The sequence below is a fragment of the Rattus rattus genome, chromosome 4, assembly GCF_011064425.1.
Source record: "Rattus rattus isolate New Zealand chromosome 4, Rrattus_CSIRO_v1, whole genome shotgun sequence".
NCBI classification, from domain to species: Eukaryota; Metazoa; Chordata; class Mammalia; order Rodentia; family Muridae; genus Rattus; species Rattus rattus.
In genome coordinates this window covers 158,264,478-158,282,816 of record NC_046157.1, presented here as the reverse complement: position 1 = coordinate 158,282,816, position 18,339 = coordinate 158,264,478, and the positions used below count along the sequence as shown (strand labels likewise).

Sequence of the window (18,339 nt, the reverse complement as noted above, 5' to 3'; positions counted from 1 at the left end):
TCTGTCGCTGGGGTCAGGAGGGATCCTGGGCTGGGGCTGTGTGTGGTCTTGGTGACACGGAGATACCCGGTGGGGCTGCCGACCGACCGGCAGGTGGTGCTAGGAGCATCCGCTGCTCTTCGGGATAAAACACTCCCAGCCTGGCGCCTCTGCTGCCACCCACCAAGATCGCGCCCACCTAGAGACGGGAGATTTGCTCTGTGGCCTGACATTTGGGGTGTCGCTACCGCGACCTTGGGCCTGGAAGGACGGGGCCAGCGGGGCTCTTGGTGAGGTCTTGGGAAGCAGCCATCCTATCTTACCCCACCTTCCCCTCCCCCGCGTTCATTTCCAGGAACCCGGGCTCAGCTCGCTAGCCTAGCGGTCTGGAGGCGGAGGCGTTCCCAGAAAATCAATCTGGCAGCCGAGGCTATGTTTTCCTCCCATCCCGACCTCTGCCAGCTTCGAAGATTCGGGCGTCTCCACCCTGCCGCCAAGCTCATCTACCATTCCTTGACAGGGCCTCTCCAGCCTGAGGTCACCTTCCTTCCCAGCCTCAGCTCATAGAAGGACAGATAGGCTTGAGAGAGCCCGGTGTCTTTGGGTAGACATAGAACACTCAGACTTAAATAGCCATGGGCAGAATCCACTCGGGAAGGGCGAGAATGGGCCTACTGTCCTTTCGTCTGTTTCTCCCGCTGAACTGAGACTGAGAAACAGACCTCTTTGTGTAGTGCCAGGGAACAAAAGAATCCACCAGGACCTTTCAGGACCTCCATGGTGGCTGAAGATCTTGTCCTGGACTTCCTAAAACCCCCGTGCTCTGGGTGGATAAGGTCCCAGTTTCTACAAAGATGCTCTCATTGGTTGCTTTACTTAAAAGCAGAACTGGACGTGGACAGCCTGCTCCCTAGATCAAGGGAGATGGTCCCGGGGCAGTCCAGCAGAGACCAACAGATGCTCGCTTGCTTGCTTGCTTGCTTTCTTTCTTTCTTTCTTTCTTTCTTTCTTTCTTTCTTTCTTTCTTTCTTTCTTTCTTTCTTTCTTTCTTTTTTTTTTTTCTTTCTGGTAGCTACGGGGCCTGGCTCAGGTCTATACCCTCCTGGTGGGTGGATGGGGCACTAGGGGACAAAGAATATGGCTCAGCTGATTGCTGGGACCATGTTTTGACACAGCCTGGATCCAGGTTTCTACCCAGAGCAGCATGTGACTCAGGATGACCCGGATGAGTCACCACCCTGTCCTGTGCCTCCATTTCCCTTCTGCCCAGTCATGATGGTTCCTCCCTGAGTGAACTATGAAAAGGTTAGGAAATAAACATTTTGAGCTCCAAGAACAACAGCGAAAGGAGGAAGTGGCCAGTTTCTTTCCAGCCTTTTCACCGAAGAACCAGAAAGGCTGAAGCTGAGTAGGTTAAGGAAGTGATGTCAAATGCCAGTAGGGAAAATCATCATTCACAGTGATTCTGTCACTTACCTCCAGATGGGTGCATACATTCCTATGGGTAGATGAGTCCTAGAGTTGAGGGCACTAACACACCCATGGCTCATCCAAGGGCCCTGAGAAGAGTAGTACTTGATATAGCCTGGCCTCTGTAGCATCAGCCTCCAGCGGAGCCAGAAAGCCTAGTTAAGCTATCCAGACCTTCGAGTAGTTAGTTGTGTCTCTGGCAAAGGCCTTTTACCATTGACACCAGCCCTTGTCAAACCCAGGCGTGGAGAAAAAAAGCCAAGATAAGGGACCCTCTCTAACCCTCATTCTGATCCTAAGGGTCCCCGGTGTTCTAATGTCCGGACTCACAGTTTCTAGACCCATCTATCCATAGGAAAGTATACACCCGTCTGGAGGCAATCACAGTTACTGTGAACAATTTTCCTTACTGGCATTTGAAAATCTGCCTTGTCCCAGAGCAAACCCAGAGTCTGCCTCCAGCTGGTAGTGTCTCAATATGGAGTACAGTGGAGTCTGGTCTCTGGAAGGGGATATCTCAACCCCAGCCCAATCTCTGGAAGGGGCTATCTCAATCCCAGCCCGATCTCTGGAAGGAGCTATCTCAACCCCAGCCCAATCTCTGGAAGGAGCTATCTCAACCCCAGCCCAATCTCTGGAAGGAGCTATCTCAATCCCAGCCCTCTACTCACCCACACTGCTTCAGGAAGCTGTCAGCTCGGCTAGACAGGGGAGGCTATTTGTTTTCTCTGCCTGCTCAGCCCTTACATGGCCTTATAGGGTAGAGGCTGAGCACTTTGCAGAGGCCAGGCCTGCTGGGAGAATAGGCCTGAGAGCTAACTGGGTACCTCACTGAGTGTGCTGATCTGCCACGAGTCCCCACCTTCTCGGTGTGCCCCTTTAATAACATGCTTAGTACTATTCTCTCTCCTATCTAAAAAGGACATTTCTAGATAACATACCCGTACGTTTGCCTACCACCTAACAGCGTTTTGTGTGTGGGTGCTTTGCCTGTGGGTTTGCTTGTGTGTCTGGTGCCTGTGGGGGTCAGAAGAGGGTGTCAGGTGCCCTGGAACTGGAGTTACAGCCTGTGAGCCGCCATGTGGCTGCTGGGACTTCAACCCAGGGCCTCTGGAAAAGCAGCCGGTGCTCTTAGCTGCTAAGCCATCTCTCCAGGCCCTGCCCCTGCTTAAAAACGAGCAGTCTGTGTGCTGGCGAGTACATAAGTTTATCTGGAGATGGCGGGGAGATGGCTGAGCTTGGAAAGGCATTTGCCACTAAATCTAAGCTTGATCTTCCTGGACCCACAGGCTGAGAGAGAGAATCAAAACCAACTCGGACCCGTCTTTCTCTAATCTCTTGCTAAGGGAAAGTGGGAGTGCCTCCCAATGGTGGCAGGTATAAGGTCACAGAGGCACAAGGCCACCAAAGTATCTTTGTTCATTTCTTCCCATCACCTTCCACTGATGGTAGGGTCCACAGACACCATCTGCACATGCAGGGAAAAGCCAGGGTTCTTCAAGGGCAAAGTCAAATGAAAGTCAGTCTTCAGCAGAGACATTCATTCACTGCAGGAATGAGAAGAGACATCGAAGGTTGAAGCCCCTGGAGAAGCTGGCTTCGGGGCAGATGCATTTATCATCTGTGCTCCTGGGACTCCAGACTGCTGCCTGCTCAGCTTGCTTCCCAATTACTGTTTGTTTTGCTTTTTGAGACAGGCTTTATGTAGCGCTGGCTGTCCTTGAACTCATAGCTCTGCACCTTCCCTCTGCTCTTCCTAGTGCTTCGATTAAAGGCATGTGGCCAGTTCCAAATACCATTCTTTCCATCCACTTGCATCTGTAGCTCAGGCTGGCCTCCACTCAGAGACCCACCTGCCTCTGCCGCCCGAGTGCTGGCATTAAAGGCCTGTGTCGTCGAGCCCAGCCAATTACCATTCTTAGTGCTGGGATACTTGGATGTGGTGGAATACGCTTGAAATTCTAGTATAACATTTGGGAAGCGAGACAGGTGGGTTGTGAGTTGATGGTGAGACTGGAAAATAGACAGGAGCAAGACAAATGCAAAAGGTCTTAACAGACAACGGAAAACAAATGTGAGAGACATTAGGAAACAAGGCAATGGATGATGACATATTGTGAAGGCAGGAGGCCTTACTTGGCTCTAACTTGGTGGAAAAAAAAATCAGGGATGGTTTCCTAGAGGAAGTCTCCAAAAACAGACACTTAAACCATTGAAGATGGTCCTTGGCTTATAATTTGGTTTATCACACCTCAATTTTATAATGTGAGAGTGATATATCAATACAACTGTCGTTTACATTTTGGCCATGGGGCCATGGGTCTCTCCTGAGCTAGTGATGTGTAGTCCAACCCGCTGGAAATGCTGGGTGGTAGCATCAAGTCACAGCTCCCTGTAAGCCACACAGTCACAAAGGTAGTCGACTGGTTCTCCTGGGTGGTCTTGTGTTGCTAACCTACAATGTATAGTAGATGTATAAAACATATATTCAACTTATCAGATTTATCAAATACAAACCAACGTGAGTCAAGAAGCATCCGCCTATCAGATCTAGAGGTAAAGCAGTGGAGTTGGGCTAGAGAGACGGCTCAGCAGTTAAGAGTACATATCGTTCTTGTGGAGGACACAAGTTCAATTCCCAGTACCACTCAGACAGCTCTCAAGTGCCTGTAACTCTAGTTCCTGGGGAGTTGGATACTTCTAGCCTCCATAGGTCTGTCTGTCTGAACAGTCTTTAATAGTGAAGTCCAAAGAGTTGTACATTAAGGTAGAAGCAATGGCGTAGGCAAATGTCAGGTGACAAAAACTGGGAAGGCACTGAAGCAAATGAGAGGCCACAGAGATGAGCAGCCGAGGGCCTTGGGCAGAAGCTCAGGTAACAGGAGCTTTGGAGCTTACTCAGTAAGCTTTTAAGCAGGACACCAGCATGATTTACAAAGCTGGCTTTGGAGAAAGGATTAGAGTTGCTGAGTCTGGACGTGGACTCACTTGGGGTAGTGAGCAGTGGTGAAAGAGAATGGAGTTGTAGTCACTGTGGAGATTCAGAGCTGAGTCAAGGGTGAAAGCTGGGCCTCTGGTGTGGGCAGCAAGGTGGAGGTGTGGACATCAGTTCAAAGCAGTAGAGAAGGCTGGGTATAGTGTGCTTGGATATCCTATCTATGCTCCTGGGACATCCGGGATGAAGATGCCCTGCTACGGAAGTTGGAGGTGTATGTCAGGAGCAGGAGAGGGGTATGGATGAAGATAGTGTGGGATAGGAATGTTCTTAGACAAAGCAGATAACAAGAACCAAAGGACAACTTTGAGGGCTAGCAGTCATAGCTGGCAGGACCTGACCAAGTGCCAACAGATTCCTGCACGAGTTGTCCAAATTGAGTCCAACACTTGTCCAACCTGTGACATGAAGGGGAAATTCGAGCCAGGAGAAGAACGAGAGCATGCCACAGGAGTGACAGGGAGGACTTCTCTCTGCTTCCCAGATGGGGGTCTTGCAATGTAGTTGAAGGTAGCCTTGAAGTTTCTATCTCCAAACCTCAACCACCTCCTGGGATAAAAGGGCCCGGTTCATGAAGAGAAGTTTGAGAAGGCAGGAATCCTTTATCTTGTAGAGGGTTTATAGATCAGGTTATTTCTGAAACTAAAGCATCTACTTCCACCTCTTGTTATGTAGCCCAACCGGCCTTTCACCCTGGAGAGAGGTGACCCAATGACATCTGGGCAGAACTGCCTTCCCTCTTCCGTTTCTTGTACCAGGTCCCCAACTTCTACCTCCTAGCCTGTCCACATGTGACGTTAGTCCGCTGTCGGTTCTCAGCACTATACATTCCCCAATAAATCTATGAGAAAAAAACCCAAAGTCCACCAAGGAATAGTCTCCCGATCCAAGTGACCATTTTACATTGCAACCTGCACTTTAAAGGGACCATCTGCTCAATCCTCGCGGGCACTGCCTAGCAAGAATCCTTTCTTCCTTAAGTAGGCTGACTTGTCAGGCTGGTGAAAATACCACCTCTTCCCAGACTACTGTTTTGGATGACGGCATCCTCAATTCACTTCTGGTTCTTGATCACTTCAAAGATTAAGGGAAATGTAAGAGAGAACTGTCTGAAATGTGAGCAACATTACGAGCTTGAACAGGAAGGGCATAGCTAATGAGAGGCTAGGAAATTAGATCAGTTCTTTTATAGAATCATCCGATACTGAGGAAACAGGGGTTTACAAAGGAGGGGATACAATGAAATTACTGTGTGGAACCATCCTTGGGAAGCAGTAAGCTTTAGAGTGGACAGATGAGTGCATTAGGGCTGACCTCTCTAGAACTGTCTATTCATTTCCCTCCATAGTTTGAGGATGTCTTTTGGGCAGGGATACAGCTCACAGCTCAGCGGTAGAACTTGCTCAGCATACAGAAAACCCTCCATTCTGTCTCCAGCACTGCCACGGAGCTCCTCCAAAACAATCTCCTAAATTTAAGTCAAAGAATCAAAGCTCTCCTGCTTCAGCTGCTTAAGTGCTGGGGTTATAGGCAGGTGACGTCGGCCCATTAGCTTATGGTGGAATATCCATAAAAAAACCAAAACCACAAGAAAAACAAATCAACTGAAGTCTTGTCAATGTGGAGATTTTAATATATTTATTTGAAAACCAATTTTGTGAAAGAGAACACTGAACAGTCAGAATCTTCTCAACCAAAGACTCAGGACACGGGTTCCTTATGTCAGCGTAGGCAATGATGTGTGGATCGAGCGGGTCTCAGCGTGGGTTCCCTCACGACATTTCAGTGTGTGCCAGGACAGTCATCTACAGCTGAGCAGGTGGGATCCTGGGAAAGCGAAAGTGGCAGAAGCTGGCATTGTCCTTTATTCAAACTTTTTTTCTTTAAATTACTACTTGGAATCTAAACCCAGTTCCTGCTTGGCATCTGCAGGCCTGTTGGGCCAATTTGTTACTATAGTTAGTCTCCGAATTCCTAACAAATCAGGTATTTCAATTTCATCCTTTAAAAACCTTTAGCTGTGTACTTTGCAGTCACTCTATCTGGAACTACGGGATCAGGCTGGTCTCAGTGAGGCAGGGGAGCGGCCAGAGAGCCACCGTGGTACGGACAGAGAGATCCCAGTACACTCGTGCCGCAGGAAAGCTGAGGCTGAGAGATCAGGGCAGTGCAGGGCAGAGCACGCAGGACCACCTTCTACTCTCCGAGGCAGGATTACATCATGGAACCAACGGCAGGGCTGGGCTTCAGTTGCTAATCAGTGTATGCTAGATTTGCAACTTGTATGTTCTGTGTGTGCGTTGCTGGGGCTGACCTCAGGCCCTTGTGTACGGCCAGTAAATACTCTATCACTGACTACATCGCCAGCCCAAAATGCGTTTTGTTTTGTTTTGTTTTTTTTTAAATACGACTGTGGTAAATAATTTAATTCTTATGTTCTTCTTTTTACAAAAGTTATTGATTTTGTGAGGGCCTACATTCCGTGGTACCTGTGGGCCACAGCATGCCTCTGGGGGTTGGAGAATGACATGCAGAGCCAGGACTCTCCACCCACCTTGTGCTTCTCAGGAGTCAACTCAGGCTGCCAGGCTTGGTGGCAGCGCCTATAACTCTGAGCACCTCTCTAGCCTCTTCAAAGAGTAAAACAAATTCATATTTTTCTGAGAATGCTTGTTAGGTTAGTGAAATCACAATGTATCTTTCCTGTGTGTTTTCAAATATGTGATTATAAAAGAAAATGAGGGAATTCAAAGTGACAAATTAATACAATAAGATTACTTCAAGTTTTAGAAACTAAGGATCCCTCCTCCACTTTTGGTTTAAAATAATTTACTTTTATTTTCTGTTGTCTGGCATTTTGCCTGCATCTGTGTCTGTGTGAGGTATCAGGTCCCCTGGAACTGGAGTTCCATGTGGTTCTGAGCAGTTAGTGGTCTAACTGCTGAGCCATCTCTCCAGCTCTCTGCCTTAGTTTTAAACGACTAGAGGACTAATTTTCTGTAAACCAGAGCTGTGTCTGTGATAAAGTCTGACTCACTCCAAGGTCTTCGGGCCGTGTGTCTTAAGGACATCCCATGTTTATAACTCCTGAATACAGGAGCGTAAACTATCGCTCCAGCACTAGAATTACTGCCAAGGGGACGAGGGGAGATGGGAGCCAGTGGGAAGCCTATGCCTACAAACACCTTTAATCCCAACACTCAGGAGGCAGAAACGGTGGATCTGTGAGTCTGAGGCCAGCGTGATCTACATAGTGAGTTCTAGACCAGCCAGGGCCACACAGAGAAACCCTGTCTCAAAAAACAAATAAATAAAGGACAACAACAAAAAAGAGGAAACAAAGGTGACTCATGGCCTACTATGACTGACCTTACCGGAGAAGCCCACCCTTGAACTTACTGTGAACGAGGCTGGTCTTGAAACTTGACTTTCCTGCCTCCACATTCCCTGGTTATAGGTACATACCACCATGCCTGGCTCTCCTTAGCAATTTTTTCCTGAGTAACAGTTTTATTAATTCTCTGAGAGTTTCACACCACGCACTAATTTAGCTATTTTTAAGAAGACTTTCTTGGGGCTGGAGAGATGGCTCAGTGGTTAAAAGCATCCGATTTTAGACCCCAGCACCATAGGGCAGCAAGTTCAAAACTGTAACTCCAGTTCCAGAGGATCTGGGGCCCTCGTGCAGACAGACAGGACACCAACGCACAGAAAAATAAATGAATCTTAAAAAAAAAAAAAAAAAAGAAAGACTTTCTCGTGACAAATCACCAGGATGTCCCCTCTGGGGCCAGCTCCCCACATCCATAGACTTATAAAACAGCCTTCAGAACAGGCGCTCAGAGAAGTGCATATGAGAAAGGTGAGGTCTTAATGCTGTCTGGGTAGATTAGGGGCAAATACAAGGAGGGAAGCGAAGCACACTGCTGCTCTCATAAACACCTGCAAGTGCTGACGGAGGTGCTTCCTGCACAAGAGACAGGTGACTCACCCTGGCCCTAGTCATCGATGTACTCGAATGGCTCTGGGGGCTCTGGCTCCTGCTCCTCCTCTTCAATCTTTGGGCCATGTGCTGCCACGGGTTCCACGAGTTCCTCAATGTCTTCGCTGGTGTCTTTCAGAATTATGATGCCCCCGATGGAGAGCTGTACACAGAGAGGAAACAGAATTAGCTCCACTCACATTTCACGATGCTCTGCCATCTAGAGCAGGGGCTTGTTAAGTGACCCTCAACACCTGATGTGCAAGGAAAAGGCTGAGGGAGAATTAATTACACTAGCAAAACATAACTCCTCTCTAGTGAGCATGCTGGGCCATGTGAGCTGCTCTATGTGGCTGCTGCATCCCAACTGAAGACGTGTTTCTCAGCTAAAGAAATTCTGACTGTGGGCAAATGCTTATTGTCCCCACACAGAACTCTACTGCCTTCCTATTACTCAAGACAGTGATCTTGGATAAGCAACTTCATTACCACCCCAGAGCTTCTTAAAATGTGGAAAAGCTACTTCCAACCTGGAGACACGCACCCCCACCCCCATAAGACTTTTATTTTATGTGTGTAGGTATTTTGTCTGTATGAATGCCTGTGTATCTGAAGAGACTATCCTGGATCCTCTGGAACTGCAGTTACAGACAGTTGTGAGCTGCTATATGGGTTTAGAGAATAGAACCTGAGTCCTCTGTAAGAGCAACAAATACCTCTAGACCATTGTTATGAGTGTGTATTACAGTTCTTGTTGTGCTCCTAGCTTTTAATGGCTAAATCAACTTCCTAGCCCAGTATTAGTTTCCGAAGCACCCTAGTCTGTTTTTGTGGCATTCCTGAAAATCTACAAATAAAAGGCCATTTTTTTCTCTCCAACAATTCCAGAATGTCAGAGAAAATAATAAATATGACAGACCTCTGAGTGTTCTTACTATAATCTAGAAAGCACTATAATGTAAGCAATGAAAAACCAGATGCAAAGCCAAAGGAAAGCAGACTGTAGCCGCAATTCTATTAAGGCCTCCTCTGCCTATTAGCTGATGGCAAATCCAAACCCCAAACTTTCAGCCCTCTCTGGCGTGCGCATCTTATTCTATTTGCTTGCCTGTGTCAATGGGAAGCTGCTCTCTGTAATTAAATCAGTCGGCAGGGGCAAGGCACATCTGGAAAAAGCGTGCTTCTACAGAGCATATTACTGGGACGGAAGCAGCACAGGTCATTAGTGACATGACTCACATGGGTTAAGTATCTGTGCAGTTGACCCTAATCTGATTTCACTCATCAAGACTCTGCCCTGGCTGCTATAAAACTGGTGTGACTTCAAGCCTTTCTAGACCATCTCCCCCTTTAACACACGCATTCACACTAAAGAATCTACAGCTCACTCTTGTAAGGTCTGCTTTTCTTGAGAAGAATGTATTCTAAGGAAGAACTCTGCCTTGACAACCAACAACCCGAGAACAACAGAGAACATGGCCACTGTCCCTGTCCTCCATGGCCTGAAAGTTTATGTGAACCTTCTAGTGGAGCAATGGAGAGGAGCTTCCACACAGAATAAAATGTTCACATTCAGAAGACAACTTCCAAGTTCTGGAAACCTGTAGCTGTGTGTTCTAACTTTTACTATATGCTTATCAGAAATGAAACGATCTCATTCACATATGCAGCACAACCCACATATCCAGAGCTGTTTATAGGTATGTCACACTTTAGGTTGATTAATGCTTCTCATGCTGTGGAAAAGTTCATCTGCTAAGGAGAAGATATTCTGTTGTCTAAAAGCAGAGTAGGGACATTATCATAGTGCTTCTTTTTCTTGAGGGGGCACTAAGACAAGGTATGCATCCTTGCTTGGCTTGTAGTTTACACTCAACTCACAGAGATCCACCTGCCTCAGTATCCCAGGTGCTGGGATAAGGAATAAGCCACCAAGCTTCACAGTGCTCCTTTCAAACGCACCATCTGAGGAACACAGTCATTGTGAGTAGGGTGGGTTAATGAGCGATATCTTTCTTCAATGTTCTTACGAAGGAGTGGTCTTTCATTAAGAGAAGAAAGAATTCACGTAATATAAAATGCACTCCTTTAATGCATAACACTTAATACATTCACAATGTAGTAAGAGGTGTGTGGTCACCTCTACTAAACTTGTGATCACCTGCATCAACCTGAAGGAATCCTGCACCCATGACAGGAAAATCAAGCAGGAACTGACCTGGAAATGCCCCTGTCATAGAATCTCTAGAGTAGAGGGAATTATTGTACTCAGTTTATAGGTTAAAAAAAAAGAAGAAACGCAAGGGAATTACTCAGTCGCACTACTAAACAACAGAGCCGAAACCCAGGTATGAAACCCAGGTATGCCCACTCTCAGCTTGAAACACCACACACATCAATTTCTATTTCTTGCCTTTGCTTCTGTAAGCTGATAACCTAGTCAGGAACACCTTGGCTCACAACTGACACAAGAGCTGCTTTTAATTTATCATTTAGTTGTTGAAGATCCAGAAATCTCATCTATGATATTTCCAACAACAGATTCAATATCTGGATGTCTTGCATTGGGTGGACCGGTAAGTCTTTAGCTTTCTAGATTTAAGAAAATTGGATCAGGAGTAGCATTACAGGCTATGTCTATAGTCTCAGCACTCCGGAGCCCTAGTCAGGAAGATTGACCATTGGCTCAAGGCCAGTCTGGGCTGCAAAATGGGTTCTAGGCCAAAGTGGACTAAGTTGTCTCAAAAACACAAAACACAAAACAAAATAAGAAAAAAAATCACCAAAAACCAAAACAACGAAAAACTTGAACGATCAAGACAGTATTCTGCTACAGTTTATGGTAAGTATTTTATCATTGTATGAATGAGAATGTCACCACAAGCTCATGTGTTTGACCACTTGGTCCCCAGATGGTGGTACGTTTTGGGAAAGCATGGATCCTTTGGAATGCAGGGTATAGCTGGCAGACATTGGGGCAAGCCTTGGGTGTCACAGACGAGGCTGCTTCCTGACCCCTCTTCTCTTCCTAGTGTCCTGAGATAGGAGGAGCCCCTCCCTCACTCCTGCTGCTACAAACTCCACCAGGACTATTTCACCACGAGGGACGGTATCATCTCAAATATGAGTCAGAACAAAGCCCCCTGAGCTGGGTCTGTCAGGTATTCTGTCACAGTAACGAGAAAGGTAACCAATATACACTTGTTTCTAATAAGAAGCATTCTGTCTGGGGATTCACTGAATATCACAAAGATCCTTTTTAAATTCTAAATCTCAGTGTGTTTAGGACAAGAGTGTAATTAAGATGGTGATGACTCATTGGCAGGCCCAGGTCTTGTTCCCAGTGCTTGTATATTAGCTTCTTTGATCTGTGTCCCTTAGTGAAGGAGATAATTCCTGTTTTACATATGGAGCAAAGAGAGAAACATTTACCCTAGTGTGTAGTTGTGTTCCCATATCTGTGACAGGAGAGGGAAAACAGTTCTTAAGACTTAGAGAAAACGGAAGCTCTCTAACAATGAAGCCGAGGAGATCGCTCTTGTTTTTGCTAACAGCACTTTTTTTTTAAAGTACTCGTGACTTTGCTCTAAAATACTTTGGGGATTTATCCTCTTCTGTTAGTCTTGCCTACCTTACAGATTAATACCCCAAATACAGCTACCACGGAGAACTTACTGGCTTGAAAGGCTGGTATCTGCAGGTCTCTGTCATACTTAAGACCTTCAGTTGGGCAGGCATAACCCGTGCTGGATTATCCAACAGCTGGAAGTTTGGTTCTGGTTCTTTTTTCTTCTCTTTCTCTTCCTTCTTCTCTGCTTCATCCTAGGATAGGAGAAATGCAGTCAGCGAGGAGTCACTTCTGCCTGCTAAGTTTATAGGACACTGTTAGGTGCAAAAGGTCGTGGCAGATAAAAGTACAACTAAAATGACACCAACTCTACTTAGGGATGAGAATGGTATGGATCATTTTAAAGGACGAAAAGGATTTATCTACCAGCAGAGCTCAGAAGAGTGTATTTAAATGGACAGACCACCATCCATCTCCCCGAAAGCCTTTCTTCATCAAGTCACTGCCTACTCAGAACTGTTTTCAAAGCCTAAATTAGCTGTGACTTTTTCTATGAACTCATTCCTGTTGTACCCTACCTAACAAATGGACACTGTTACGGTCGGAATGTGAAATTCCCTCTGTAAGCTCATGTATGTGAATATCTGGGAACCTCTAGAGCCTAACTGGTTGAAGGGATGGCCCAAGGGACGTAGAGTAGCTGTGTGGTTAGCCTGAGCTCTGCTTCCTGATCAAGGCATGAGCAAGGCATTCTGCAAGTTCCTACTGCCAAAGACGCAGCTCTAGACACCATGACTTCCTGCCCTGAAAGGCTGATTCCCTTAAACCATGAGTCAAATCCTCTCTAGCGATGCTTCCAGTAGGTATTCTCTCAGAGCAACAAGAAAAACTAACACAGACATGGTTTTCTAGAGTCTCTTTCAAATATAATGATATGCATCTGTATGCTGGAAACAGTAACTAAGTGAAAAAGCTAAGAGCAAAGTATAGCAGTGTGTACGGAATCTGAACGATGATGATGGTGATGATGATGACGATGACGATGACGACGACAGGCCTTGACCCATATGACCACTGAGGTATACCTACCACTTCCATCTTCTCCTCCTCCTTTTTCTCTTTTTCTTTTTCTTTTTTTTTAGCTTTGGCAGTAATAGACAACACAGCGGTGGAAACCTGGAGACAGTCAAAGGGTACAAGACTGTTAGAATCTCTTCCCTACACACCAAGAAAGGAGCCCAAAGAGAAGAGCCCCACAGCATCCTTGACTCCTGTGAGTAACTATAAACACAAATCCACTGGGAAGAGAAGGGAAAGCAAGCTGGATGATGTCAAGGCACATCATGCTTAGCTACTGGGGTTGTGTCCAAAACAACCATCTTTTCTGATCTAACTTGGCTGTGAATTTGCTATCCTCTACTTCTGAGGCAGACTTGAGTGCTATATCTTTTTGACTTCATGGGTAAAGCACTGGGAAATTCTCCATCATAGAGATATTCTTACAGCAAGATATCTTGTAATGGTAATGCACAATGAGAGAAGTTACCTAGGTGTGGTCCTTCCTTGATGGATCTCACTTGAAATCAAAGGTGAAACAAGACTTTGAAAATGGGGTAAAATAAAGATGTTGTGAAAGATATTCATCAGTTGCTACCCTGAATTTATTTAGTTGTAAAATTAACTCTATTTATACACAAAGCTTAACAAAAACAATCAATCAACAGTTAAGATGAAACACCCTAAAACGAAGAACAATTTTCCCCAAATAAGCATTATGAAAGGGTTGCTTGAGTAGAGCACAGCCAGTACAGCTATGCAAATGTACTCATTACTTTTTATTATGTATTAGTGAACGTGCTAGAAAACTGTTGGAACTTAGTTTTATCCATTTTCAAAAGGCAAACCAGGTAATATACCTGAAAATAAATACCGCGAATTACTTTTGACCACAATTCCACACCCACTACCCTAAGTGACAGACACACTTGCATTAAGAGCACAGTATGTACACAAACATTTTTATTGTAACCTCACCGGTAGTGTATTAACCAAAAAGTCCTTAAGTGTACATCACATACAATACTACTGTATAGATATGGCTCTGCAGCTCTGGGAGAAGTCACACTGAGATTAGCATGTAGAGAACAGCAGCAGCTTTAGTGTAAGAGGTTCTCATAGCAGAGCAAACTTTCAGGACCCACACACTGGAACTCTTGGGCCATAGCACTGGGATACTAAGGCAGGAAAAGGCCCTTTACTCTATTTAATCTAATGTTAGCTGGCACCACAAGTGTTGCTTCAAACAGATGCCCTCTTCTGGACACATACACAGACAGATAGACATACAGACCAATAAGGCAGAACAGGGCTGACCAGATGGCTCCATGGTTAAGAGCACATATTACTCTTCCACTCCAGCTCCAAGGGTGTCTCTAGCCCTACAGCCCACACTCACACAAACACCCACAGTCGCATAATTAAAGCTGTGCAGCAGGACAGTCTGTATCCTTAATCTTTGTACATGGAGGCAGAGTTAGGTGGATCCCGTGAGTCTGAGGTCAGTCTGACATACTATCTAGTACTAGGTTAGCCAGGACTCTACAGTGAGACCCTACTCCAACCAACCAACCAACCAACCAACCAACCAACCAACCAACCAACCAACCAACCAACCACATTTAAAAGCTGCATCACGTAGTCAGTAGCTTCTCCAAGAACAAATGTTAAAGACGCAAAGAACATACCTTTTCCTTTTCTTTTTCTTTTGGTACTTCCAGAGGGGCAGGGTATGCGAATGTGGATGGTTTACAATTTGATTTATATTGAACTTTCGGCATCTAAAGAAAGAAGACACTCTTGGGTTCTTTCCATGGCAATAACACCAAGATTTATGTATTCTGTTTACAACAAGCACACTGGCACAGAGAGATGGAAAGTTTCCATGCAAGCTGAAGCTAAAGTTCAACGGTACAACTGTTCCATGTTAGCACTCCATGGAAAGCACGGTCAGTTAGTTTTGGTACTTAGTTCCCTACAGATCCTAAAGCTTTGCTGCTGAAAGGCATCATTTTCTCTTGTGTTTCCTCACAAACCTCTGGTGTCAGGGGGTTAAGTCCTACTCATGCTGTGAGCACATGGGGACAACTATCAGCCCCTTTGTAAAGAGTTATATATATATCCCTTCTGAACTCCCACGACCATTCCTTGTGCCGCACTGACAACTTATTAGTCTGTAGACACTGCCCATAACACATAATCATGCTTTCTATTTCTAACACGGGCCTAATGCAAGACTACCTTTGTATTACTTAGAACAAACCTGCTGTCTAGCCTGACTCTTTCTTTACTTACCTAATTTGCATTAGTTAAAAGATGTCAATAAGCACCATATTTGCTGAGATGGGAACTTATCTTCTCTATCTCACTTTCATTGTGAAGATCGAAAACAAAATTGTTTGGCGGACTGTAAGCCTCTAAAGATTACATAGGTTTAATTTAATGTCAAATATTAGGGATTAGGAAAACAAAATATTGTTGTTTTGAGAAATTAAGATGCTAAATATTTGCAAAAGTGTGCAGTTTTAATAGTGAAATACTTAATTAAAAATAACTAGTTGTATAGCTATAATAAAAATAGTAATAGAACAGATTACTCAATTAGGACAAGTTTGAATTTAAAAATTTTCCACTGTAAAATCTTAACAAAACATCTTAACCACAGTGATGATTGAATGTAAGAGGTATTTAAAGGAGAACAGGCTGACCCATCAGGTCACAGGGCTGAGAGAATTGTGACTACAAACACTGTTGGAAGTGTGACCGAAGGCTGCATGACAGGGCAAGGAGCCCCTGAAGCTTTTAGCCTTTGTGATCAGTTTTGCTCTGTCAGACTCCCTGACCCCTCACTGGTGGCCTTGGTTTCTGTTACTACTAAAAGGGTATCTTCCTGTGGTACTCTTCCTTACACTAACAATTCCTTGTTAAGTAGGCATGGAGGTCCTTGTGCTCACAGATAAACACTAGAGGACACAGGAATGCCAAATACAGAGTTGTCTCTTCAAAGGGAGAAAGAGAGGTGTATGGTCTGTTTTCGCCTGGCCACCGACGTCTGTGCCTCCTCTACCTGTGTGGTTGGAGACCACAATGGCTCCTCTCCCAGACCTTTATCATGCATGAGCCTGCTTTTCTCAGTCAGTCTATGGAACATCAATCTGTGGAACATATATTTATGGAAAATATGGACTATACAAAGACTTTATAATAATCTAGTTAACGTCTTAAGCTTTGTTGTGCATATGGAATTAAGTTAATTATCACCAGGAAAAATTACACCAAGCTACACTGTGCTTAGAAACAGTTTGTTGCCTGAAACAAACAGCTCGGGGTCAGACTCTCCGTGTTTGAACCAGTACTGGCCACTGAACTGTGTTGAGCCGAACTGCCTTCATTCTTCCCATGGACCATAACTCTGTTGGTGTGGTGGCTGTAGAGAACCCCACAGTACATGGCTGAGGTGTGTATTGCCTCAAACTTTATCCCTCACTAATTAGTCTTTCTTGTTCAGATTGGTGCAACAGCACCGCCCATGTTTCTTCTGACATCACGACAATCCTCCTTAGGAAAAACTGTTATTACCCTCTTAAAAGCTTTCACCAGCTCTTGCAGCCTTTGGGTTAAAGTGGCCTAGCATGGTGGCATAAGCCTGGGATTCCAGCACTCTGGAGGTTAAAGCAGAGGGATCCTGAGTTCAGAGATCACTAAGTATACAGAATGACTTTCTGCTTTCCAAACAAAAAATGCTAGCCAGGCATGGTAGCACATGCCTTTAATCCAAATATTCTGGAGGCAAAGGCAGGCAGGTCTCTGTGAGCTCAAGGCGAGCCTGGTCTACAAGAGAATGGAATTCTAGGGTAGTCAGGGTTACACAATGAGACCTCGTTGCAAAACAAAACCCAAACCACCCCACCCAGTACACAGAATAGCTTATAAAATCTCTTCACATGTTTGTATTAAACATCCTACCCCATCACTCCCTCTCAAAAGATGTGTCCAGAATTATATACCTAGTAAGAGAAGATTATTTATAAACTGCCCACATACTCTATTCTGTAAGGGCTCAGGACTAACTCGTATTGAAGGGGAATGTGGTCATCTATGATAAGAGTATCCCACAACGCTGAGGACTGACAGACATACCTTTAAATCCTTGTTAAGGCCGATGACACAGGTAGGAGTATAAGCCAATGATAGGAAGTGTGAAAGGGGAAACCAGAACCAGAACTGGGTAAAGACAAGGACGCCAACCACAGAAGGCATATGAGTGTGCCCAGTCCTGGACTGTAAGGAGATTGTGACATTATGACCACCTGCAAAAGAGAAAGACCATGAACAGAGAGACCCATTAAGATGTCAATAAGCATTTCTAGGTACTGCACTAGGGAAGTAGCTTGTGGTTCATTTATTTATTGTTTTGATTAGGATCTCACTCATCAGCTCTGGCTGTCCTATAACTCATTATGTAAACCAGGTTGGCCTTGAACCCTGAGATCTGACTGCCTCTGCCTCCAGAGTATTGGGGTTAAAGATGCGTACCGCAGTACCCAGTGACTTATTTACGTGTGTTTGCCTACATGTATGTATGTATACCATGTGGGTACCTGATGCCCACAAATGAAGAAGAGGGTGTTGAATCCTTGGAACTCAAACTACATGTGGTTGACCCACTTGATGTGGGTAGGGGTGGCTGCACTTGGGGCTTTGCAAGAGCAGAAAGTGCTCTTAACCACTGAGCCTTCTCTTCAGCCTCACAAAAGAAAAGCTCTAACAATTTAATTTTTAATTCAACACGTTTTCCAAGGAAGAACATGATAACAGTGAAATCAGCTGCTTCTGATCAGAGGTTTTACTATAAGAGGGTGAACAGTTTAAAACCCAACTTGTTCTGCCTCTTGCTGCAGTCTCTAGACTATCCCTTTGGGGAGTAGGGAAAAATCCAGTTTGAAAGCCACCAAATTCGAGTGAAGATTCAAGTCATCAACTAAAGAGTTGGATTTTAGCCAGACATAGTGGCACCAGTGCTTGGAGGCTGAGATAGAATTGGCTTGAATTTGAGGTTAACCTGGACTAATAGTGATTCCCGTCCCAAACAAAATTCCCAGCTGGAGGTCAATGGGCACTTTACTAAGTGAATAGAACTCTTCTGACTTCTCTCCAATATATGTAATCCTTCTAACACTATCAGGCAGACATAAAACAAGAAAAAGGAAGAGAGAGAGAAAGGAGCTGGAGCTTATAGAACTGTTATACAAAGACTAGGGCCTGCTGAGCGTGGTGGCGTACACTCGT

The 18,339-nt window shown here is 45.1% G+C and overlaps 1 protein-coding gene across 1 annotated transcript in view; it reads right to left on the bottom strand.

Annotated features, from left to right (window-relative positions):
- Nucleotides 1-6,054: 6,054 nt before the first annotated feature.
- The window catches only part of Psmd1 (proteasome 26S subunit, non-ATPase 1), a 73,815-nt gene continuing 61,530 nt past the window's right edge, over nucleotides 6,055-18,339 (bottom strand). Inside the window, exons 20-25 of the mRNA XM_032899772.1 lie at nucleotides 17,191-17,360; nucleotides 14,739-14,831; nucleotides 13,084-13,170; nucleotides 12,102-12,248; nucleotides 8,436-8,589; nucleotides 6,055-6,271 (exon numbers count right to left, since the gene is read on the bottom strand). Coding sequence (XP_032755663.1) covers nucleotides 8,443-8,589; nucleotides 12,102-12,248; nucleotides 13,084-13,170; nucleotides 14,739-14,831; nucleotides 17,191-17,360 — 644 coding nt within the window. The 3' untranslated portion in view covers nucleotides 6,055-6,271; nucleotides 8,436-8,442. The remainder of the gene's footprint in view (nucleotides 6,272-8,435; nucleotides 8,590-12,101; nucleotides 12,249-13,083; nucleotides 13,171-14,738; nucleotides 14,832-17,190; nucleotides 17,361-18,339) is intronic.